Here is a 25,381-nt window from a genome sequence, read left to right on the forward strand (position 1 = left end):
CTGATAGCTCCATCTTCCCCTGTAGTTGCTCACAAGCATCTTAAGTATTTCTGAGTGTCCCTAAAGGTACCCAGGTTCACAGGTCCATCAACACAACAGCGACTCGGCATCCTAGTGCACCCTAATTCTTTCCCCTCCTCTGTATGTGTCTCTCTGCTTCTCATGGTCCTCACCCACACTGAGGCTACTTTTGGCTGTGGTCCTGTCCACGATTCCAGGGCAAAGCCATCCATTCCTAGGGTGTTAGAAAGGCAAAGGTGCTTCCCTGAGCAATCTAGGCCACACTGATTTGGTTATTCTCCCCTTTATTCTTTGAGCAATAAATTAAGCCCCAGCTGGCTTTCCTCTCCCACCTCCTCTAGGCCCCATCTATAGGCTAAGACAAAACAAAATGACAGGCCTAAGACCCCAGGAACTGATTTCTCTTTAGGAGGTGCTGATGTGTGGCCAGCGTGCCTCCATTTTCTCCTCTGACACTACCTAGAAGTGTGTGCGCGTGTGCACACGTGTGTGCCATCCACACATGGCAAAGTTCTCTTTGGGATCAGCAGCACCCCTCACCCCACCGTGACCCGCAGCACACAGGCCGGCCGGCGCCCTAACGTGGCACGATGGGCCGGGATGGGAATCTCAGCTCAGCCCCCTGCAGTGACTGCACTCTCAACTCCCGTGTCAGGCCCGTGGGATGTCTACCTTTGGGGGCTTGGAACAAATTAAAACTTGCCTCTGGGGTGTTTGCCCTTTGCACCCGGGGGAGTGGAGGGTGTCCCCCCCCCCATCCCGTGGGCAGGCCGCGGGGGAAGCGGGAGAAGCGGGAGAGGCGCGAGGCCAGCCGCCGCCGCGGTTTCCCGGAAGCTAGCTGCGGCGCCCCCTCCGTTGCCATGGCAACCCCGGCTTGGCGGCCGCCGGGCCGCGCTCCTCGGCTGCCCCCTCCCCATCCACGCAGCGACGTGACACGTGCGGCGGGGTCACGTGTTGTTGTGGGGCCGTGGAAAGCTGCTTCCGGGTCAATGCAGGACACCGGGCTCCGGCCGCCAGGTTTGGGGCTGAGGTGAAGCGGAGCCCGGGGGCCGGCCTGGAGGGGGCCGGAGGCCGCAGGCCGAGCGGCGGTGACGCGGCCGGGAGGGGGCGAGAGGCGCCGCCCGAGGAGCCGCCGCGGCAGCTCCCGCCTCCCGGGCCGAGGGTGAGTGGGGGCCGGCCGGCGGGGCCTGGGCCCGGGGCGCCGACGACCGCGCCGGGCCGAGGCTCGAGGCGGGCCGGGCCACCGGGTGCGGGGCGGCCGCAGGGTGTGAGGCCCGGCCACGGGCGGAGGAGGACGGAGCGCCTGGGGCCCGGGCCGGAGCCCGCACTAGGCGGGGCCCAGGTGGGGGACAGGCGGGCCGGTACTAGGTGGGGGACAGGCGGGCCTGTATTAGGTGGGGGACAGGCGGGCCAGTCTAGGTGGGGGACAGGCGGGCCGGTACTAGGTGGGGGACAGGTGGGCCTGTATTAGGTGGGGGACAGGCGGGCCGGTACTAGGTGGGGGACAGGCGGGCCAGTCTAGGTGGGGGACAGGCGGGCCGGTACTAGGTGGGGGACAGGTGGGCCTGTATTAGGTGGGGGACAGGCGGGCCAGTCTAGGTGGGGGACAGGCGGGCCGGTACTAGGTGGGGGACAGGTGGGCCTGTATTAGGTGGGGGACAGGCGGGCTGGTACTAGGTGGGGGACAGGCGGGCCTGTATTAGGTGGGGGACAGGCGGGCCGGTACTAGGTGGGGGACAGGCGGGCCAGTCTAGGTGGGGGACAGGCGGGCCGGTACTAGGTGGGGGACAGGTGGGCCTGTATTAGGTGGGGGACAGGCGGGCCTGTATTAGGTGGGGGACAGGCGGGCCTGTATTAGGTGGGGGACAGGCGGGCCGGTATTAGGTGGGGGACAGGTGGGCCAGTACTAGGTGGGGGACAGGCGGGCCAGTACTAGGTGGGGGACAGGTGGGCCAGAGGTGGGGGACAGGCGGGCCAGTCTAGGTAGGGGACAGGTGGGCCAGTACTAGGTGGGGGACAGGCGGGCCAGTACTAGGTGGGGGACAGGTGGGCCAGAGGTGGGGGACAGGCGGGCCAGTCTAGGTAGGGGACAGGTGGGCCGGTCTAGGTGGGGGACAGGCGGGCTGGTCCAGGGAGGAGTGGGGCCTGGGTCCCTGGAGATCCCCCCCACTCCCTTCTTCACCCAATGCCCTTGGGGCCTGGGGCTGGTAGAAGATGGGAGACTGACTGCTCAGGGGCAGCCTGAGAAATTGGAAACTTGTCTTTGAACCAGTGAATTAAAAAAAAAAAAAAAAAAGGAAGGATAGACATGTCCCCAGGGGACAGCTATGGGGGGGGGCACTAGGCCTGCACCTTCCAGGGGTGATCAAAGGATGGGACTGCTCCTTGGAACAGTTGTGCCCCCAAGTTAGAAGAGGTGGAGATGGAGGGGCTGGCAGGCGGGCCGATCAGGCATCTGGAGGAGAGGAAGGACAGTGTGGAGCTTCTCTGTTGGATAGGGCGAGCGGGGTTCTAGGTCCTCTCCTAGGAAGACATGCTGGGAGTTGGTGGTGTGAAATTCACTGGTGTCTTTTCCTGAGATCTGCTCCAAATTGCATTTGAGGAAAGGTGGCAGGAAGAGTTGGAGGAAGGAGCTTTGTGAACAAGGTTGCTAAGATCCCAACAGCTTGTAGGCACTGCCCAGGGCTGTTTGGGGCGACTGGCTAGGCATCCTACCCTGCTGCCTAGCTTTAGCTTGGGCTTGCCTCTGGTCTCTTCTTGTTGGCTTGAGCTCTGAAGCACCCTTCAGTGGATTTCCACAGGTCTACCTTGAGCAGACAGCTTCAGTCAGGTCTAAGGTCTAAGGTTTCTCTGGCCATTGGGTCCTCAGATTTCAGAACTAGATCTCTAGGGTAGTGGCTTTCAGACTTTTGTTTTTTTAATACTTCACAGTAAGAATACTTCTTATTTTGTAATCTAAAAGATGAAGGCCAAGTTTCCCAAAGCACTGCTTACCCTGATTACATGCAACACTTTCTGATAATTTCAATTATAATTTCATGCATTCTCATTAGAAAAGATCCTGACTGAAGTTCACAAATTGGTTTTGTGGGTCACAACTTGCAGTTGGAAAAACGCTGTTCTGAGAGCCATTTCTTTGATTAGTGTCCTGTTGTTAGCTTCCAGAGAACAGGATTGATTGATTCTAAGAACATGGGCTTCCAGGAAAGGATAAGGTGGTCAGCTGCGATTGATGCTTACAGCAGGAAGCATGTTGACCCCTGGTTAATCTTAATTCTTGATACTTTATTTGTGTGTGTGTGTGTGTGTGTGTGTGTCTGTCTGTCTGTCTATATGTCTATGTCTGTATGTGTGTGTATGCTGATACTGGGGATTGAACTCAGGGCCTGGATGCTGTACCTTAGTTATTTGTTTTTATTTTGTTTTTTTGTTGAGACTGGCATTGTACCACTTGAGCCACAGCTCCACTTCTGGCTTTTTGATGGTAAATAGCCTGGGCTTGCTTCCAATTGTGATCCTCAGATCTCAGCTTTCTAAGCAGTTAGGATTACAGTTTGAGCCACCACACAGGGGAATTCTTGGTATTTTATGTTGCCTAGTCATTGGGCTGGTGAAATTGTGGGAACATGCCTTTCTTTCTTCTATCTTTTGCTGTGTCTGAGGAATTTGAGAGGCTGAGTTTCATTTAGTTACTTTACATTGTAGTTAAGAAAGTTTTATTTTACTCTTGCAGTGTTGGGAAATACTGATTTGCTTCTGTCTTAAAGACACCCCAACCTTTTTTATTCTAGTAGTGTATGGCATACTTTGTATTTTTAACTAGAGGTCTAAGGATAAAGTGGTAATGGCTTTGATATGTGTGTGTATGTATGTATATATACATATATATTTATATACTTGAAACTTGATCATAAACTTCAATATAGATTTGAATTAGTTGACATCTTAATTCCCCGTGAAAATGATGCTTTTGATATAATAGATGAACTCTTTCCCCAAACAATATTAATTCATAATAAACATTAATAGGCGTTGCTGTGTCCTTTGAAAGTAGTTGTCCTGCCTATTACTACAGGAGGCGGAGTGTCAAATGATGCTGTCTAACTTCAGTGAGTACATTTATAGGGTATGTATTTAAGACTAGTTTCATCTCATTAATTTTTGTTGAGGATGAGAATGGAATTCAAAGGCACGGTCATCAGAACCAAACGTCATTGGTGGGGATACCATGTTGGTTAGATGCTCTAAGAAAGCATTGTTACTTTAAACTTCTGTGTTGTACATCATTATAGCTTCCTTGCTTGTAACTATTTGTTGATGGCACCTTGATTGTAATGTTGGTTGTCATCAACCATCTTTTAAAAGTTACCCCTTTTAACCAAGCAAGTAATACTTGCTTTAAAATATTTAACTATCAAGAATGTTGAAAGACAAGATGTTTGGAACAGGAAGGAAGATTGTCATTAATTTGGTTTGGATGAGTGGAAGAGGAATCCTGTATGTGTCAACAAACATTTGTGGAGAATTTATTCTGAGTGATTGTCCCTTTTTTTTTTTTTTAACATTTAGATTTCTTTTTCTTGACCCTCAAACTTACAGCAGCCTTTTTTCCCCCTTATAATTTTTACTTTCAAATTTCTGTGAATTTGCTATTTGTTAGGATATTGAATAAAATGAGTTTGCTGCTCTGAATAATGTTTCATATATATGCGGTTCAAAGCCAGCCCGGGCAGGAAACTCCATGAGACTCTTATCTCCAGTAAACCACTAGAAAACCGGAAGTGGTGGTGTAGCTCAAGGGGTAGAGCGCTCGCCTTGAGCTGAAGAGCTGAGGGATAGTGCCCAAGCCCAGAGTTCAAGCCCCATGAACAACCAAAAAAAAAAAAAGTATCTTTAAACTGATACTGATATGGTTTGGGTTTAATGGATGAGGAAATTAATCTGTATTCTTAACTTTGCCGTAACATGTAGTCAAGCTGTTCTTGGATCACAGATATCAGCTGCCATCCGTAACTACAAGTGATTTTTGAGCAGATGGTATTAATGAATTAAAAAATGAATTGAGGTTGATTGGATTTCAGCTTTGAAGTCAGCCTAGATTTGAATCCTGGCTATGTCATTTGCTAGCCAAGTGACTATAACTTCACTGTGCTTCAGTCTTGTGACAGGTGAAATGGAGTACCATTACTTATGAGTGTTGTGAGATTTAAATGAGATGAGTAAATGTGAGTATATTTTACCTGCTGTTGCCTTGATGACGACTACCACATGAAATAGGATTGTGTGGAGAGTCTCAGTTCATCTATTGTGAATACATAAGTTGCTCAGAATTCAGGCATAGAATATTTTCCATTTTAGGTAAACAGATCATGAGCCTCTGTAGTATTTGATGACAGGTGCTTTGCCTAATTTAAAGGGATTGGTCTCAAAATAGAAAGTATAGTTTCCCTACTACCCAATGAATAGAATGCATACAGTACTTTCCAAACCAAGGACTTTTGCTTCTTTCCATGTGGCCCTACCAGTCCATCAGCGTGCAGCTCTCCCTTGCCACAGTAGCTCACTACATTTTTCTCTATATTTTTCATTTCTTTTATTTAATTATGCCTGCAGGTGAGTTTTCGTCTCCTTTTCATCTAGAGAATTTCTCCTGTTCTTTTCTGAGACTGCTTTCTGTGTGACTGACCTCCTTGGTGAAGATTTGTCACCTTGTCAGTCTTCCCAAAGTGCTTTGTCTGCACTGACTGGTACTCTGATTGTTGGGAATAGTTCTTGGCCCTGGCCTACATTTCCGGGATGTTGTCCATAATTAGTCTGCCCTGATAGAGGGAGAGGATATTGGCTCTTTGACTCCAATCAGCTCAGTGTTTGCTAGACTTCCCTACCCTCACCTCTCACAATAGTATCTACAATTTACGCACCCCTTAAATATGCTTTCACTTGAAAAAAACTATTTTTGCAACAGTGATACATAATTGGTATTAATAACTTTAATGAGGACGCTGGCATAGTTAAGTAAGTTACCCAGCAATTGTAATGAACTCAGGACTAAGTGAAGCCTGCTCTTAAGCATAGTGCCTTTTTAAGAACAGGAGTTTTAAACGAGAGACATAGTTCCATAAAGCAGGGCCTTGTGGCTGTGTGGAACTTTTATTAATAATTCACTAATCCTCCTTAGGAACATGGTTCATAAATACTGTAGCAAAAATATAGTTTAAAACCTTTTAAAATGATGCTTTTTCCATGACTTTCAAAAGTATTCTTTCTACCCAATCTTCCATACTCCTTGACATATTTGATTTTATTTCACTGTCAGAAGATATTACTTCAAAATAAAAATGCACCTTTCAGCTCATCCAACAGTGGTTATTGACATGTGCTAGCCATGCTCTGTGAAACACTGAACTGTATTGACAAATTGCTTGCCTAGTGTGACTCAGTCCTGGTGGAGACCTTGAACATTAAACTAATGTGCTGAGTGGTACAAAGAACAAAAGAAGGCAAAACACTAGGTGATGGTGACATAGATGCCATTTTTGCTGGCGTGATCAGAGGCAGCCTCTTTGAGCAGGTGACATCTGCCTTCACATTGGAGACTTTTGCATGCTCAGGTGAAGTCACTCTCTGCAGGTGCCAGGTAAAGTTGGAGAAGTTGAAAGCCAGGGAGTCTGAGGCCTAGTGGGCTAGGAAAAGAATGGCAGGAGTAAGATTAGAAAGGTCAGCAGAGATGGCATTCAAGGAGGCCTTAGAGACTGCTGGAGAGGTTGGATTTTATTCTAGGTGGGAAAGGAAGATGTTGAGTATATAAATGGCACCCTATGAGTTGGGGAGAATGAGTAATTATACAGCAGTCAGGAGAGACCAAGGATGAGGCTACCAGCAGCCCTGTTTTGGTTGATAATGGCTTGAAGTAAAGGAAATGAGAAGAACTGGGCTGACTTGATGGTTTGCATGCATAGTTGAGGGGATGTTATGTGGATATGTGAGGAGAAGAAAAATAAAATATAACTTCTGAGAGGGGATTGAGTGAAGGGAGCAGATTTGGAGAGGGGGTTTGCGTGTGCCTCTTCTTGGTCATGTCTTTCCTCTATTCTCCCGTGACATCACTATGGAAGGCAGCTTGCCACTATACCACCAGTGCACCCATGATAAAATGATGCAGAATCTTGGGTTGTTTATTCTTAGGCTTACAGGATTTTTTTAACATAGGTATGTAATCCTGAATAATAAGATGGCTAATTTTCCTTATTTTTAAAAAATTTGCACAACTGCAATCATAGTGAATATTCTTGTGATTAGTTTACCCACCTAACATTGTTTTTTTTTAATGATTCATGTTGATGCAGAAGCAGGCATGATGAAATATCAACCGTTAATTCCCATTGCTGTGTAACATTTTATGAGTATGTTGTAATATATCCAGTTGTCTGTCATTAGATGAAAAGGCTTTTCCCCCCAGGATTTTCACGGTGTCAAACAACACTGTTAGGCATAAAATTCTTGTGCTTGTCTCCCAGTGTACTTCTGTGTTCTTGAGAAGTGCAGTTACTGAGTCACAAGGTCTATGACTTTTCACCGTGGCTCTCCAGTGATGTATTACTGTGTTCTGAGATGTGTGTGCCAATGTATACACATTCTAGTAATGAAAAAGTTCTTCTTCTTTGGCATTATCTCCAGCATTTGGCATTGTCCGGTTGTTAAGTCTTCCTTATTTAAAATACATCTTCCCGAGATTTTTGTTTCTGGTTCTGAATATTATTGAATATGACCATCTTTACATATATGTACTTACATATATGTATTTACATACGTGTTATATGTGTTGGAGGAATCTTTAATCTAGTTTTAGGCTTACATCTTTATGTTTTTAATGTTCTTTGATGATCAAAAGCTTTTCATTTTATAGGCCAACTTTTCCTTTATGGATTTAAAAATATTTTTAAATGGCATTATCTTTGTAAATCAAGATCATACAGCTTTTATTAAGAAAAATAATTGCTTTCTTATTAAGGGGAAAAGTTTGCCTTTGCAAACTTGTGCAAAACTGAATTTTTTTTCACTGTCGTGAGGTCAGGATTCAGCTTCATTTTATCCTCAGATTGGTGTTCAGTGTCCTAGGATCAATTATAACTCTTATGGGCCATTTTCAATAATGAAGTCATTAGTTAAAAGCACAATATGAAACACATGATATGGACTTGAATGTGAAACTGGCACTTGTTTACGTTCTCAGAACTGAAGCAAGAAGGCAGAATGTGAGCCTTTCTGCCTCAGCTGCAAGTGTGTGCATTGGGTGACTCACATGTCCCCTCCTCTGCACGTACGTGCGAATGACCACAAATGCCCAAGTGTGGAGAGCCTGCTCAGTGAGTGCAAGACCCTGCGTTCAGATGCCAGTGCTGCCCAAAAGAACAAACAAACCCTCACGTATTGATTTGAGGGTTACAAATAGATATTAGCAAATCAGTGGATTAGCAAACATGGAATTTGAGAAGCAAGGCTGATTCTGTGGGTATTGAGAAAGATGTGGTTTCTTATGAAACCAACAGCTTTAACACTTTCCTCACCACCCTTGCACATATCATTGTGATTTTATTTTAAAAGACGAATTCCCTACAACGAATCTTTGAATTTTCAGTGACAGATGCTGTTATCCCAGTAAGGAGAACTTAAAAAAAATATGTTTATTATATTTATATTTATGGTATTGTTATTTAGTTCATACATAAATGTTTGAAACAGATTGAAAGAGTTATAACTCTCAAAATGTTGGGAAAAAGTCTAAGTTATTAAACCTGTATTATTGTGACTCATAAGAGGATCATATTTTCCCACAAACACCATTGATAACCTAAAACTTGAGATTTGTAAAGGCAAGTACGCTTTCCAAAAGGAGTATAAATAATGCTTCAATCATTTAGAGACATTCCTCCTCATGAACATTGTTAATGGGCTCTAGGAAACAAATGAAGATTCTATACTTCATAAATCATATCTCTCCTAAATAGGTTTATCTGTATTAAGATTTGCCAGTGAAATGTTTACATTAAGTAATTGGAGAAGAGTGTGGAGGGTGAACTAGAAATCTCTGACCTGTGTTCATTCTTTAATTTCTTAAAAATATATTTTTAGTCATATATGTGTATATATGCACACACACATATATATGTGTAATTGGCCATTTTAATGTATATAGTTTAGTAGTGTTAAGTATATACACGTTGTTTTATACCATACAACTCAAGAACGTCATTTTTCCGAACGGAACCCCTGTACTCCTTAAACATATACTCACCATTTCCCACCCCACTCCACCAGCTTCTGAAGGTCCTTTTTCTCCTTTACATTCTCCATGAATTTGACTACTAGTTAGCTCCTGTAGATGCAGTTGTATAGTGTTTGTTCTTTTGTGCCTGGCTTTTATTCACTTAGCATAGTGTCTTCAAGGTTCAGAGGTATTTCAGCTTGTATCAACATCTTTTTACAGTTGAATAATACTGCATTGTGTGTATAGATTTTCCTTCTCCGTCTCCCCAGTGCTGACACTTGAGTGCTGCTGTGAATATGGCTGTCGCCTTGCACACAGCTGCTCCGAGCCTGGCTTCAGTTCCTCAGGTATATGCTCAGAAGCAGAGTTTCTGGATCCTGTGGTTATCAGTATTCACTTTTCAGTTTATTAATAATCCTGTTTTTATATTCTGTGAAATGTACTTGATATGCACAATTAGAAGTGATTAGAAAACCTGCTCATCGCACATTACAAATTATGTGCAAAGTTCCAGTCTATGGTCATTTTTTTTTTTTTTTTTTTTTTTTTTTTTTTTTTTTTTTTTTTTTTTTTGTCGGTCGTGGGGCTTGAACTCTGGGCCTGGGCGCTGTCCCTCAGCTCTTCAGCTCAAGGCGAGCGCTCTACCACTTGAGCTACAGCGCCACTTCCAAGTTCCAGTCTATGATAGATAAACAATATGGTTCTTACCCTGAGCTATCCAGTCTGAGGGTACAAAAAATAAACATGTCAAAATTACATCACTATGCATGATTTTAATAATGGTATATTAGATAAAATTGAAAAGATGACATGCCAGTATATGGTTGATGAATTGCTCACTAAATATTCCAGGCAGTAGATACCATGAGCTCAGCTCAAGGAAATATCATTAAGATGAGGTATCTGAGAAGGATTTGTCTTTGAGGCATATTTTGAGTTTGGTTGGTGCTGAAGGAGGTAAAATGGAGATGGGTAGAAAGGTGAGAGCAGATTTTCCCATTAAGGAAGGAATAACTTTATAAATGTTACGCATTTTTACTGTGCTAGCTAATTAATAATAGGCATTAATTAACATAGTCCAGGGACCCAAAAGTTAGTCAGATCTAACAAAAATTACAAGTAATTCTTCAATCCTATCAATCTATGTTCACTGGTAGTGATTGTTAAGTTAATGTTTATTAACTGCCTTGTGCTAAGCAATCTTTATTGATAACGTCTCCATTCTTCAGCAGTTCTGTGTACTGGGTATTAGGGGCTCTCTTACCCCTCCTGTGCATGAGCAAAAGGAGACTTGGAGAAATTCGTACTGACCTCCCGCACACAGTGTAGCGGACCCAGTCAAGATTTACTTCTAGGCCATGCAGTCTCATCAGCACTAGCTACCATTGGACTATATTGCCCTAGCTCTGAGCGTAAGAGACTAGTGGCTCCTTTTTTAATGGATGAGTGATCACAGCCTCTCTGTGTGGATGATGATGTAGCATCTGGTAACCCTTGGTTATTAGAGAAGTTTGCAGACTCTAGGTGGCTGCAATGAGAGGTTTGTTTTCTGTTCCTGATGAGACTTTTTGTTAATATGGTGGTTTCATTGCTGCTCTGGTGAGCAGAGATAGTGAGGACTGTGAGGACCTAAAACTTTATGATCACAGCTGAAAGAAAACATGCATGTACAATCCATGCAAAGATAAATATTCACTGCTTTTTTGAACGTGATTACATTAGGCTATACTGATATTTTGTTTTTGGTTCAGTTATTTTGATGTGGTCATAAGAAATACTTTGACTGTAAAGGTTTTCATACATTTTAGTAAGTTATATTTCTGGGGTTTGAATATGGTGCTATATACTATTGACATGAAATATGCCCTTCTTAATAGAAGTCAGCATGGCTCAGCAGATTAGGGACGCAGAAGGTATGACTTAGCATGCTGGTCAGGCTACCGAAACCTGAGCAAATCCCCTCAGTTTCCCATCCTGTGAATAAAGATAAGTGTTGGTCTCCTTCTGAGAGTGGCTGTGGAATATTCCCAGGCTTGAAAATGATGTTAATATCAGTGTAGAGACACTTAGTTTAGGAACACCATCAGTTCCTAAACTGATCCTGCTTTGAGTAAGAGCAACGATAACCCCTTGGAATTCTATCAGATCCAATCTGGGCCAAACAGGAAGGTAGGGGGAGCTGCTAATTTGTTTGGGAGGGAGTTGGGAGTGGAATGGGGAGTGTGCAGTGGGGAGCAGCAGGGGAACTCTGCTTGGTGCCTATTGAAGTAAAGCAAGCGTACTGCAAATGTAAACCTTTTCACTTGTGATTGCTGACTGACTCTTAGTGTTTTAGCTTGTATTTCAGAATGCCTTAAATAACTTATTTTGCAGGTATGTAGGTTGTTGGACAACATTTTTGGGCAATGAGAGATATGTAAATAAAAAGTTCATGTTTAGGCTTTTTTCTTTGTTGTTAAAAAAAGAAATGGATGCTTAGGAATATTTCACACAAAGAGGTATTTAAGCTGTATTTTTTCTCTCTCAAAATTCTCCTCAAAATTACTAAATTCTTGGATTAGTACATGTAGGTCAAACATCTCAGGTGTGCTATTTACATACAGTGGAAGGAGGTCATGGAGTCCAGCATATTCACTAAGGTGCTGTGTACCTCAGAAAGCAGTCACATTGTACACAGTGTCATCTGTAGGGTAAAACCTGGGAAGTTCTGAGGCTATCCTTCCCCACTGACTATGAAAGCTGTGGTTTTTAGACATCTTTGATATCACTGTGCAATGAAATAAAATGTCCTCTAACATTTGTGGTATTCATTTCCATTCTTTTACAATTAGCTTATATTAATTGTACAAAGGGGTTGCATTATGATTATTTTCATACATACATAGAAAGTACTTTGAAAATCATATCTACCCTTTTATTACTCTTATTACTCCTCCCTTAAACAATTTTTAATGGGTTTCACTATCATGTTTTTATATACACATACAATTTGTGGTGCTTTTAAGATGGTGGTGCGGTGGTAACAAGTGCCTGAGCCATAGCAATTCAAAGAATTCAAGGAGCCCAGCTCACACTGCATGGGCAGTGTTGCTGATATGACACAGTATTACAGATGGAAGTAGTGTCGTGTACACTTGAGAAAGAGACTTGGAGAAATAGGGTGGGTGGATCTTAGGGTGTGAAATCATGGAGGCCTGGTGTGCTGTGATAATGAGTTTATCAGCTGTACTCAGGGGTGCACGTGGAATTTGAAGAGCTAAGTTAGTGAATCCTCTAACCATAATCTGACAGAACAGTTCTAAAGGCTCCCTCAAATTAATTTATTCTCCTTTTCATCCAGAGGGCATCCACTTAGATATATTACATAATGCCCAGGGGCAATAGCTGAGATAGAATTGCAGGTATACATACTTTAAGATAAATGAAATTGGAAGCACCATATAGAATGAGACTGTCCAACCTAATTACACTGCCTTGTACTATGTCCTTGAAGTGTTCAGATGAGAGATAGTTGCTGTTCCTGACTTCTCAAAAAGAGTACTAAGGGAATATTTTACAAACCTTAGAAACGATGACATAAGTATGTATTTGTTGATACTAAGATTTTTTCATGTGTTTCATGACAAAAATTCAGGTTATAAAAGTATTGAGAAGAAGCTTAATAATTGAGTAAAAAAACATATATCTATATGGTCTGGAGAAAGTATTCTGGAAGCATCCAGACCATAAAGTACATCCTCAGACTTTTTCTCCTCCTCAAGTCTGTCACTAGAGTTGTGATACGGCTGTGGCTCTAAGTCTGCTTGAGATAGGAAAAGATTTGTGTTGCTGTGTGCTTATTTTCGTATTTAGCTTAGCTAATAAGAAATACTATGTAGTAAGAGTTATAGGATTTGTTGTTATCATGGATTGCTTATTTTCTATGGGACATTTAAAAATTCAGATAATATCCTATATTTTTTAAAAGCATATATTGAGAAAAAAAATTTATCAGACCTTTGTGACTAAAAAAAAAATCTTTCCTGAGGAGAAAAATAATATACAACACACACACATTTTCTCAGAGTAATTTTATTAGAGATGTTTCTGCTATGAGTCAAAAAGACTGATTTGAAAAACAGAACAAACAGCTAGGTATAGTGATACATCTCTGAACTCCCAGCACTGATAGGTGAAGCAGGAAGATGGTGAGTTCAAGGTCAACCTGGGTCACAGAGCAAGACCCTGTCTTAAAGCATACATTTCAACCTTTCTAAAATATCCACGAATCTGGCAGGGTTTGAGTTCAGTGGCGAAGTATTCAAAAACAGCTTTCTGGGATTGTGGTTAAGAGTCCTCAAAGTGAAAGTTTGTGCTTAAAAAAAAAAAACTGCAGAAATTAAGAAAGCTAGGTATCCCAAGAGATTCTTGAAAGCTATCTAGGGGAATTTCTACCTCAGTTTTTGTTTTATTAACTGTTGATGATCTCTCACCCCCCCCCCCCTCCCAGATTTAGCCTACAGATTTATTTCTCCTTTGTTCTTAAGGAAAAGGTAACGCCTTTCAACCCTTGTATTTTTTCATCAGCAGTCTCCTCTCTTCCCCTTTGCTCATAAAGTCTGTTTTATTTTATTCGGAGACAGGTTCTCCCTGTGTGGCCAAGGCAGGCCTTTGAACTTGCTGCCCTCCTGTCTGAGATTACAGGTGTGCTGGGAGAGCAAGCATGTGCCACCACGCCACCACTTGGCTCCCAGAGATGGGGAGCCCTTTGCTGCCCAGGGCCATTGGGTGTTTATAACATCGGGTAGGTGTGTAGAGGGCAGGTAATCAAACGCATTATTTGTGTCTTAAGTAATAGGTCACACACCAAGTGATTTTGTGGGGCCCCTGCCCTGTGTCTCAAGATGTACTCCCTACTTACTGTCTCCACTGCTTCCTGGTTCTGGTTTCTTGACTTCCATGAGAAGTCAACACATTGATTGCCCAATCCTCTGGAGATTTTACTTAAAGTTCTCGTCATTTTGACTATTCTCTGTATACAGTGCTCTGGAACTTTGCACTCTGCTCACAGTGATCTTTCAAAAATGTTCTTTAGCTCTGCAGTGTAGGATTGAGGCTGAAGAAGGTTAGTTCGCCATGATCTCACCACATGACTCAGTGGTGGAGTCTGTTTGTCCGCAGTATCATTGACAGTCACATTCAGGCCTCTCTCTGTTCGTGAACCAGCTTCTCCCATACGTGGATGTCTCCTCTGCCCTGTAAGCCCACTCTTCATAGTTCACCTCCTTTCTTCATCTCATGACAGATGGTCACCACTTCTTGGGCTTGCATTCATTGTTTCTGAGTGGCTTGTTTTCAGTAGTGCTGTCACATGTATTTCCTTTTAGATTGGGAGTGCCCTGAAGGCAGGGTTTGTGTTTATCTCCTGCCCTTTTAGGGGTAGCACAGCATTTGGCACACATTCGTTGTCTAGTAAATGTCTATTGAACTGAACTGATCAAGGATTTCTATGTACCTACTTTATACTGAAATGAATGGGCAAATAAGCCTATTGGACTCTCATAGTACAGTATGAAAAGAAACAGCAAACTGAGTGCATTTGTTGGCATCATTTTTGCTGAACAATTGGTAAGGAGATTCTCATCCTTGGATGGCCTTGTGAAGGAGACAGAAACCTAAGGGGAGGAAGATCCCAGTGTGAAATACCATCTGACCAAAGAACCTAAACAGGAAGCATGGGGCCTTTGGCCAAAATGCTTAGTCTGTTTTGTTTTCAAATATTATTTACAAAATATTGACAAAGAAGCTTTTATAATATAGGGTTTGGGGGTTTTTTGCTTTAATAAATAAATAAAATTGATTTGCTATATATGAGTGCCTGAAAGTAATTTTAAACTGTATATTTTCCTTTTATAAAAACTATGAAGATTTCTCTTGAACATTTAGTTTTATTCTAAATTAATATGTATTTTGATTACCGTGATAGTTTTTTCAAAAAAATTACCCAGTTCTCAGCCATCTACTATTCCTTAAACATGAAGCCCATAGGAGTGACTTCCTGCTGGTCCTTGGCATTCTCCATCATCAATGGCCACCTGGTACCCTGGAGTTGCCAGGCTTCACCAGCATCCCTGCCTCCTGGTGCAGTTGTGCCTGCAGTGAGGATAATTTGGATGAAGTTGGGTTACTTTCATGAACTTGGCGAGCAAAGGCAGTGGTTATTCTCCCGACCCCTCTGCAGTCCAGACTGGAGCTCTGGCTTTGTTGCCATGGAAACCACAGTGAAAGAATACAGAATGAAGGTTTGGGGTGGTCACCTTCCCATCCATCTGTCCTCCCAGTCCCTGCCCAGCTCTCTCTCATTGTAGCCGAGTTCCTGTTACCTCTGCATGTTTTTACTTTCTTGATTACATTTTACCAAATGTTTCTGTTTATCCATTTTCTCTTCTTCCCCAGTTCCTTTAAAATTTGTTATTCTGTATTCTACATACAAGATTTTCAACTTGGAATAGTTTTCATAGAAACTTTGTAATAATGAGGAAGTTAATCTCCATTGACAAATTATTAAGTCATTCTGAGATAGGCTACTTTAAAATATTTTACATTTTGAAAGGACAGCATGTGGATCTGGTGAGCTCAAGGAGGTAACTTTTTTCTCCTTTCATCTTCATTTCTTTTCTCTGGAGTCAACTATTGGTACTTCTTTTACTTATTTCTGTTGTTATTTTCCCCCTCTACTGTTAGCCAACAAATCTATTTTTATAAGACTTAAAATTTCTATTTTGTCAGTCTGTAAGGTAGTCTTTACATCTCTCAAGCTGTGAGTGTGGCTTATAGTACTTATACTTTATGAAGTATACTACTGTACATTGTTTCTTGGTGAAATAAATATTGATGTTGCATACCAGCGTAAGATTATATCTTGTGTATCTTCCAGTGTTAGTGGTTAGATTTGGTCTGTTTTGGTTTTAGTTGGAACTCATTCCATTAGCGTGGAACTCATTCCATACCAATTTTGATCTGATTCTTTTACGGGAACATAAAGTACAGATTGTTTGGTAGTGCTTGAGGGTACTTAGGTGACTGGGCGTCCGGTTCCGATAATAATCCACCTGGCAAAAGTGCTGTGAGCACTTTATCCTCCAACTTGTGCTTTTTTCTGACTTTTTGCAAGTGCTTTCCAAGGGGATATTATACTCTGGGTCCTGAGGCACAAAGGATTTGAGATTTTCACAGGCATGCCCCTCTACTTGGTAATGGAACCAAGCAACATCACTCAAGATTCTTGGCTCCCTGGCTCTAGCCATCAATTCAGACCACTTTTACAAATGCATTAGAACTGCCAACTATAGAGGTAGACTGGTGTAATTTGACACTAGCTATTTCCAGAAAGTCATAGATTACCCACCAACCCCCAAAACCCTTTCAAAAGGCTCCAGTTAAAGATCTTTTTCCATTCTGCATTTCCTCATTTTTTTCAGTCTTCTTGGTTTTCAGCCCTCTTTTCCCACCTACTGTTCCTCCTCATACTGTCCCAACAGATTTTGAGTAGATTCATGTTACCAATCCATTTTGCAGTTGTAGTGTTCTAATTCAAAGCTCATGTATTCCCATGTGGTTCATCTGCGTCCCTAGGAAGCCAGTTTAGTAGAGCATCCTGTAAAATCACTATTGAAGGCACCTTGTGTCCCTTTATAGTCTTAGAAAATAGTATGTTTGTATTTTTAATATATATGTATAATATATACATATGTGTATATATATTTAAACTGAGAGTATTTGGAGGTGTTTTTTTTTAGCTTGGGACATGAAAGATTGCAGGTTTCCTTGCTTACTTACTTGGACTTACTTTGATTGTGTGTAGTTTTGCATTCTCTTAGTTTGTATCTTATTTGCATCTGAGATGATTGCCCATGATTTATACAGGTTTGAGTGGTTCTGGAGCTCTAGGTAAAAGATCCTGTTGAAACCTGGTGACCATTACTTCCGTAGTGAGAGTTCACTTTTTTATTCTTTTGAACTGACAATGGTAGATAGCAGAGTAACTTCTTTGATGTTTTTGTTAAACATTTCGAGGAGTTTGTTGGCATTCTATTTGAGACAGGCCTTTGATAGGAGCTCTGGTGCCTGTTGCTAGTGGCGGAGCACCTGCTTTGTGTTGTGTGCTGTTGGTGAAAAGTTTACGTTTAAAAACCCTTTCAACCTGAAAGTTCTTGAAGCATGAAGATGTACATGTGTCTGCCCAATCAAACATTGAGACAGGGTTGCCACAGAGGGTAGCCCTGTGCAGAGACATCTGTGCTGATGGGAAGAAGGGTCCGCATGGCAGTAGAACAGTGCTGCCTGCCCCTCAGCTCAGGAAGGAAGGTCTTAAGCAGAGCACAGCCTTGCGTCCTCAAGGTGATGTAAAGGACCTATTATCAATGTCTTCCATAGTCCAATGCATGGTACTTGTGTTTGGCTTGATGAGTGGATATGCGAGTGTCTGTGCGGTCTAGGCATTAGTGAATGGATTTCTCAAAGCCTAATTTACATGGTCCTAGTGGTAATTGAGGCCATGGGCCGAGTTTAATGACTACTTTTATATTCAGGCATATTTTCCCCCAAAATTCTGTTTTTTGTTTACACTTTGGTAATACTGAGGTTTGAACTCAGGTCCTTGTACTTGCTAGGTACACATTCACCACTTGAGCCATGCCTCTGGCCTTTTTTTGCTTTACTTTATTTTTCAGGTCCAGTCTTCTACCTTTTGCTTAGTGCTGACCACAGAACACAGTATGCTACTTTCCACCTTGCTGAGATTACAGGTGTGAACCACCATACCCAATTAGTTTTTGAGATGTCTCCCTAACTTTTGTCCTGGCTGCTTTAAACCACATTGCTGGGATTGTAGGCATAAGCCACAGTGCCTGGCCTTTTTTTTTTTTTATTCTTATATCAAAACCAAAGTGGACATTTTAGACTTCTTAAGTGAAAAAGCTGGAATAAAGAAGTTAGATGATTAGCTTATATGTAGCTAGCCAGTGAGCGGGCAGAAATATGCTATGTCCATGTGCCTATCTGCAACTTCCTTTTGTAACTAATAGCATTTGGATATTTTAGAGCTTTATGAGAAGCCTGTAATCCAGATGGTGTGCTTGTGTCTTTTGGGACACTATAGCAACCTGTAATTTAAGTACTCCAGTTATCAATAACTTTGGAGATGTAGGTGTTTGAGTCCTAGAAAAATATAGTGATTTACTTGCTTATTATTGGTGAAAAGTGAATGGAACTTAAATTTTAAACTCTTCATCCTGAATTCTCTGCATTCTACCCAACATCCTGGTGGTTTCAGTACTCTGTAACATTTACTGAACCCTTGCCACGTAAGGGTATCCTGTGCTTGATACTGTGAAGTGAAACAGAGATAAATGGAATCGCACAATTCTGCTCCCTTTAAAATTTAATGACAGCTAGGATAATCACAGGAACAACATACCTGGTATTTGGCATAATTAAACTGTATAAGTGCGGGTAGACTAGTGCCACTCTAGTGGAGTATGTCACCAGTAATGGTAAGCAATTTGAAGCATTCATTATCTGGTTGATACCAAACAGCTGTATGAGAAGAAAGCTGTTTAATATTCTCTTCAATCCTCGTTCCTGCTGCTCTCTTCCAGGAATACATACCAGCAGTCCTTCTCTGCCTTACCCACTCTCCTGGCTTCTTATAAACCCCTAGCCACATTCAGGGCTCTATTTTTTCTTCTTGTAAGGCTCAGAGCCTTTTGCTCTCACCTGGCTTTTCTTTTGCCTACAAAGGGCTCTCTACCATTTGAGCCATACATCCAGGCCTCTACTGTTTCAATAGAAGAAATGTTAGCAATTGCCTCTGGATCCCTACTCTTGGTTTTGCCCAGTTTATTCTCTCTCTCTCTCTCTTTCTCTCTCTCTCTCTGTCTCTCTCTGTCTCTCTCTGTCTCTCTCTGTCTCTGTCTCTCTGTCTCTGTCTCTCTCTCTCCCCTCCCCCCCCCATCTTGGGGCTTGAACCCAGGGCCTAGATCTACTCCTAGAGCTTATTTGGCTCAAGGCTAATGCTCTACCACTTGAGCTAGGACTCCACTTTCAGCTTTTTTGGTACTTTATTGGAGATAAGAGTCTTACAGATTTTCCTGCCCAGGCTGGCTTTCAACTTCAATTCTCATATCTTAGTCTCCCGAATAGCTAGGATTTCAGGCATAAGCACTGGGTGCCCATCCCTTTTCCTCTCTTATTTAAACTCTTAGAATATCACCGTAGATTCTACTCTTTTCTTGACTGTGCCTCTGCCTGTGCCTTGAGTGTCTCTGGTCCCCATCGTTCTGCTGTCGTAACTCCTCCTGTATTCCAGTGCGGGCCCAAGTCTTCATCTCTGGCTAACCTTTCTCACCCAACTTTAGACTATTTCCACAAGGCCCCAAATTAGATATGGATAAAGTAGAGCTCATCATTTTCCCTTTCAAAAACTGGTTATGATCCGATTTTCTTGATTAGTTGGTGGTTACCTGTACTAGAAACCTGAGGCCAGCCTTGACTTCACTTTCTCCCTCAGAAGTATGGTGTCTATAAAGCTTGCTTTAGAAACTGATCTTGCTGACTTTTTTTGCCCATTGTATCATTTCAGGCTCTCATGACTATTGTTGCATTATCTCCCTGTCTCTTCCTCCTGCCTTCAGTGTTACTCTCATTGTACTGGGGATTGAACTCAGTGTCCCAGGCTTGTTGCAAGCTCTCTACCACTTCAGCTATCTCCCCAGTCACTTTGCTTTTAGTTTTGTTTTACAGATAGAGTTTTAAGCTAACTTTTTTTTTTGGGGGGGGGGTTCCGGTCGTGGGGCCTGAACTCTGGGCCTGGTGCTGTTCCTCAGCTCTTCAGCTCAAGGCTAGCACTCTACCATTTGAGCCACAGCGCCACTTCCGGCTTTTTCCCTTTTTTTGCTTATGTGGTGCTGAGGAATCAAACCCAGGGCCTCAGGCATGCAAGGCAAGCGCTCTGCCACTGAGCCACCTTCCCAGCCCTTAACCTAACTTTTGTTGGGCTGGCCTACAACTGTCATCCTCCAACTGCAATCTACTTATCTCGAGCTCCTGAGTAGCTTTGGATTTAGGCTTATACCACCATACCTGGTTTACTTTTGAGTGGAGTCTCACTGTGACCTCAGGAGCCATGAACTTCAATCCTCCCATTTCTGCCTTCTGACTGGCTGGATTCGAGGTTCATGCCACTGTGCCTGTCCCCCTGCCTTCAATCTTGATTCACTAAAGCCAGCAAAGATAGGAGGAACTAAATAAATGCTAGAGTGAGTTTTCCAAAAAAATTAATGCTCATATTCATTCTTTTAGTTTCTTTGTGCTTGCTATAAGATGAAGTTGAACTAATTAGTGTGGCATACAAGGTTTCCTCCGAGCCTCTGGTGTTGGTGTTCCTCCTGGTACTGTTGACAGTCATCCTACTCTCCAGCACCACATTCCTCATAGCCCACGGTGCATCCTTGAGGCTTTTCTTTCCAAGTCCTCATGTCTCTGAGTATTCCCCACCCTCCTCATTTCTGAATATTTTAATTTGAACAGTAGCCAGATACTTGCCTGATTGTTGGAGGTTAGTTATAATTGCCTACCTTTTGTTTGATATTTCATGCAGAGCATAGGCCAGCCCTTGAGATAGTGGGTTATTAGGCTGACAGTTGTTAACTTGTTTAATATTACCTGTTTTAATATATGAATTAATACCAAGAAAATGCTGGAGTTACATAATGCATTGACTCTTAGCTGAGGTTGAATAGACCTGAGTCAAATCAAACTCAGAAACAAATGAAATAGCATGCTGTATTAGGTTAGGATTGGGTCCAGTTGAAAAGAACAATGGCTTGAATAGAATAGGCTACTTACTTGCCAATTGCCAAATATGTTGGCAGTTTGCCCATGATGTCCTAATGGGTCCAGACCCCCTGAACTCTTCGCTGCCCTCTCACTAGGGTGCATTCCTGTGCCTGTGCTCCAGCACACCACCTATTTTCTATGCAGCAAAAGGACACAAACACAAAGGAGGCCAGATATAAAACATTGGTTTTTTTACAAGATGATTCCTGGAAGCTGCCACAGAATATACAGTTAAGGGTTCTGTTATTGTGGAGGCAGAATGAGTTTTAAGAGACACCCAAGCCCTTTAGCCTGGTATTTAATCTATCAGTTTTCTTTTAGTCCTTTTTCCAGTTACTTGCCACGTGAACCCTATGAGCCAGTGGAAAGCCTTGTTATCCTTGGCTGGAAGTGACAGGCTCTATTTCTAAGTGCTTTGATTGCTTGCAGATACCACATGCTGAGCTGTCATTGCTGTCACATGTCTGTGCATGTGGCTGCCCTAAGTGGTAAATTCTCCTCATTGTGTCTGCAATGCCTGGACTAGTGCCTGATTGGTAGTTGGTTTTCTGTAAGTATTTCTTTTATGAGTAAGAAATAATTTTGATGATTTCTTATGGAATTTTAGGAAAGAAAGATGGACCAACCTAGTGGAAGAAGTTTTATGCAAGTATTATGTGAAAAATACAGTCCTGAGAACTTCCCTTACCGTCGTGGGCCTGGGATGGGGATCCATGTCCCAGCCACACCTCAGGGCTCTCCTATGAAAGGTAAGAGAGATAAGACCTGAACCATGTATTACTGTAGCTTGCTTAGCAAGTTGGATCACAGCACTGCCTTGGTGGCCTTCAAGTTATGAGTCAAATAATCTTTAGCACTTGGTATGATTCCAATTGTTCTTAATCTCATGGGACACCTTTCCTCTAGATTGGCCAGGCAGTCTCCAACTAACCAGCAAAAATCTGGAAGTAGAGCTGTGGTTCAAGTGGTACAGTACCAGCCTTGGTGGGGGGAAACTAAACAAGAGCATGATACCCTGAGTTCAAGCCTTAGTACCTGCACACAAAAAGGGTGGGGACAAGAATAATACCTGAGAGACACTTTTTCAAGTGTATTTTTTTTTTAAAGAACTCAGCGTCAAAATAAATAGTACAAAGCTTCCTTTGCTCTCAGAGACCTCGGAAGGACTTTGAGTTGGATTCAAGACATTTGACATTTACAAAGATGTTGAGCTAAGTGAATGGCACAGTGATTGGAAACTTAGAAAATAGTAAATATGATCAGAGAGGCCTCAAAATTATGAAACTTGAACTAGTCCTTTAAGATAGTAGAATTTAGAGAGAAGATGTATTTTAGAGGGATCACATGTAAGCAGAGTTCTAGAAGTGTGCATAGTGTTGTTATGCTTGTCCTTTATCTTAACATTGTGCTTAACAGATCTTGGAGCAGTACTTTATAATTAAGGGAAATTAATAATGAGTCATTATTTAGTTCCTATATTTGGAAGTTTCTGAGTGTCATCTCTTAGTACAACTATTTTACATTCCATGTAGCCTGGAATGGCACAGAAGTGGACTTCTTACTTGGTTAAAAAAAAAAAAATTTCTTCTAGAATCTATTCTCATTCTAGGAAACGATATTGAAGAGTACTAAATTGCAAAACCATGTAACTTGAGACCTCTGTTAATAAAATATGACCAGTCCTTGCGCTATACTGAGAAAAGAGTAGTTGATTTCTCATGTTGATTTTTTTTAGTAGATATACTAAGAATGATTTTGACATATCTATCTATCTATCTCTATATATATTTTGGTCAGTCATGGGGGCTGAACTCTGGGCCTGGGCACTGTCCCTCAGCTCTTCAGCTCAAGGCTAGCGGCCTACCACTTGAGCCACAGTGCCACTTCTGACTTTTTTTCTGCTTATGTGGTGCTGAGGAATCGAACCCAGGGCCTCATGCATGTGAGGCAAGCACTCTACCACTGAGCCAACTTTCCAGCCCCAGATTTTGACATATATTTTAGAATCAGTTATTTATCAGGTAGTTGTTACCTTAATTTGACCAAAACCATTAAATATTTCAGATTCTGAAACCCTTTCTTGTATTCTAGTTATATTTTGGGAAAAAAGGCTAATTTTCTTTGTTTTGTTTTTATTCCTTTTTATATTTTTAATTACTTTATTATTGATTTAGAGGTGATATACAGCAGGGTTACCATTACATACATCAGGTAATAAGTACATTTCTTTCCTTTAGCTTAGTATCATCTGTAAAGGCCAATTTTCAGAAGGGACAAATATGGTGTGAATAGATGAATATAAAGGAAAAAAATATGAAATTGTGACTAGCTCCACTAGGTGACAAAAATGTTTTTAATGATTCAAACTTGAATAGAACTAGTTTGACAAGTAAATTATCTAGTCGTTTGAGATAATTCTGAAAGGGAGCAAAAGATATACATCAAACAGATTAAAGAGCTATGCAGAAAACTTGAGCTAAAGAAAAGAATTGGGGTCAGTAAGCAGGTGGTAGTAATCCAGATGTAACTTGCATGGATCCAGTGTTCTGATGGTTGATGACTCTGTTGCTGGTGGTTGAGATAAAGAAACCTGCCAGGAATTAAAGCCTTGAGAACTTTTTGGTGGTAGTAATTCAGTATTTCTGAACTTCTCCTGAGCCAATAGTTAGCTTGCACCCTCAGGTTTCAGGACCACTGGATCCCATTATATCCTGTTTTTATTAGGCCATTGAGTAATTTTTTATTAATTTGATTTTTTAATTTATTTTGTTGTTTCTTGATTCCTGGTGGATAAATGTATGTAAACAAGAGTTAAGCTGATGTGAAAAGTGTTTTGTGTTCTCTGATCCAGATCGCCTCAACCTCCCAAGTGTACTAGTGTTGAACAGCTGTGGAATTACCTGTGCAGGAGATGAAAGAGAAATTGCTGCCTTCTGTGCTCATGTGTCGGAACTAGATCTTTCTGACAACAAACTCGAAGACTGGCATGAGGTAAAGTTTTGTATTGCTGTATTTTGGTGAAAGGCAAAGATAACCATTATATTATTGTGTATACTGTTATGTATTCTGCTGAGTTCTGGTTCTTGCCTTGAGATTCTTGTTTTCTGTATGTCTCAAGGTAAGTAACACTGCATCAACTACCTACAGTGACTTTTCAACTAGCTTCTGTTATGCTTACCTGCTTTCATCAATGTGAAAAGCTCTGAGGAACTTGATTCCAGGCATCAAGAGGTTCATGTGTCTACTGAGGTATAGGCACTAACAATGCATTAAATTCTATTTCCCTCTTTCATATATCCTGTGCTTATTCTCTACTTCTGCTTCAGACATAAAATTACTACAATTAGAAAATTTGAAATATAAGAATTTTAAAATACTTGGATTATAAAAACATTTATTCTTACTACTGAAGTTTATTCCAACTATTTTCTTAATATTATCAAGTCTCTCTGGCATTTTAACATAACCTTTTGAGGATTTTGGAATTTGACATAATTATCAGAATCTTTTGACTTCCGAGCAAGCAACCCTTAAGTTCATAGATGACATCATCAAAACATTCTGTCTGATTATTATAGATAACATTCCCTACTTGATCAGAGTGTTGCTTGATAGAAGCCACCATGAAGAAGGGATAAGTAGTTCTGCCTACCTGGCTTGTTTTCCTGTCTGACTTTAAATTCATTTTTGACTGTTGCAGAAGTTTCCCAATAGATTTTCTTGGGCCTTCTTCCTTTGATTTTCCAAAACTCACCACAGACTTCCGTTGCTAAAAACTGCATCTGCACTCCTTAGGTACTACCTTTCATTATAGGACCTTTTGCATTTGCTAGAACTTCATCTCTGTCTTTAGATGTACACTTGTACTTGTAGCCCATGCTAAATGCATGCTAAGAAAAGCATCCTTGCTCTTAATTATGTGGAATCCACTGTTCTTCTTTTCCTCTTTCTAGTGGTCACTTCTTATTTATCCTTCAAGACTTGGTCCTGGTTGCTATTCCTCTGTGAAATTTTCAGATTATCCCAGAGCACCTATGCCTTACTTCTGTGGAAGAAGTGTGGGACAGTCACTTGCTTATTTGACAGCTTTCCTGCTGACTGTGAGCTTATTTCTAGTGAAGACTGTTGTCTTTTGTAATCGACATACTAGGTAGTCATGTTTATTGAATGTGTGAATAAATGATTATTATATGTGCATAGGCCACTTAATCCAAC

General features: G+C 41.7%; 1 protein-coding gene across 2 annotated transcripts in view; it reads left to right on the forward strand.

Moving 5' to 3' along the window:
- The first annotated feature begins 1,026 nt into the window (after positions 1-1,026).
- The window catches only part of LOC122110308 (tubulin-specific chaperone cofactor E-like protein), a 128,491-nt gene continuing 104,136 nt past the window's right edge, over positions 1,027-25,381 (forward strand). The window contains exons 1-3 of one of the 2 annotated variants that reach the window (XM_042682847.1): positions 1,027-1,183; positions 21,774-21,915; positions 24,018-24,157. In XM_042682847.1, the coding sequence (XP_042538781.1) occupies positions 21,783-21,915; positions 24,018-24,157 (273 nt within the window). In that variant the 5' untranslated portion in view covers positions 1,027-1,183; positions 21,774-21,782. The remainder of the gene's footprint in view (positions 1,184-21,773; positions 21,916-24,017; positions 24,158-25,381) is intronic. The other variant, XM_042682849.1, reaches the window with a different exon arrangement.

The sequence above is a fragment of the Dipodomys spectabilis genome, unplaced genomic scaffold, assembly GCF_019054845.1.
Source record: "Dipodomys spectabilis isolate Male_0828 unplaced genomic scaffold, ASM1905484v1 ptg000076l, whole genome shotgun sequence".
NCBI lineage: Eukaryota > Metazoa > Chordata > Mammalia > Rodentia > Heteromyidae > Dipodomys > Dipodomys spectabilis.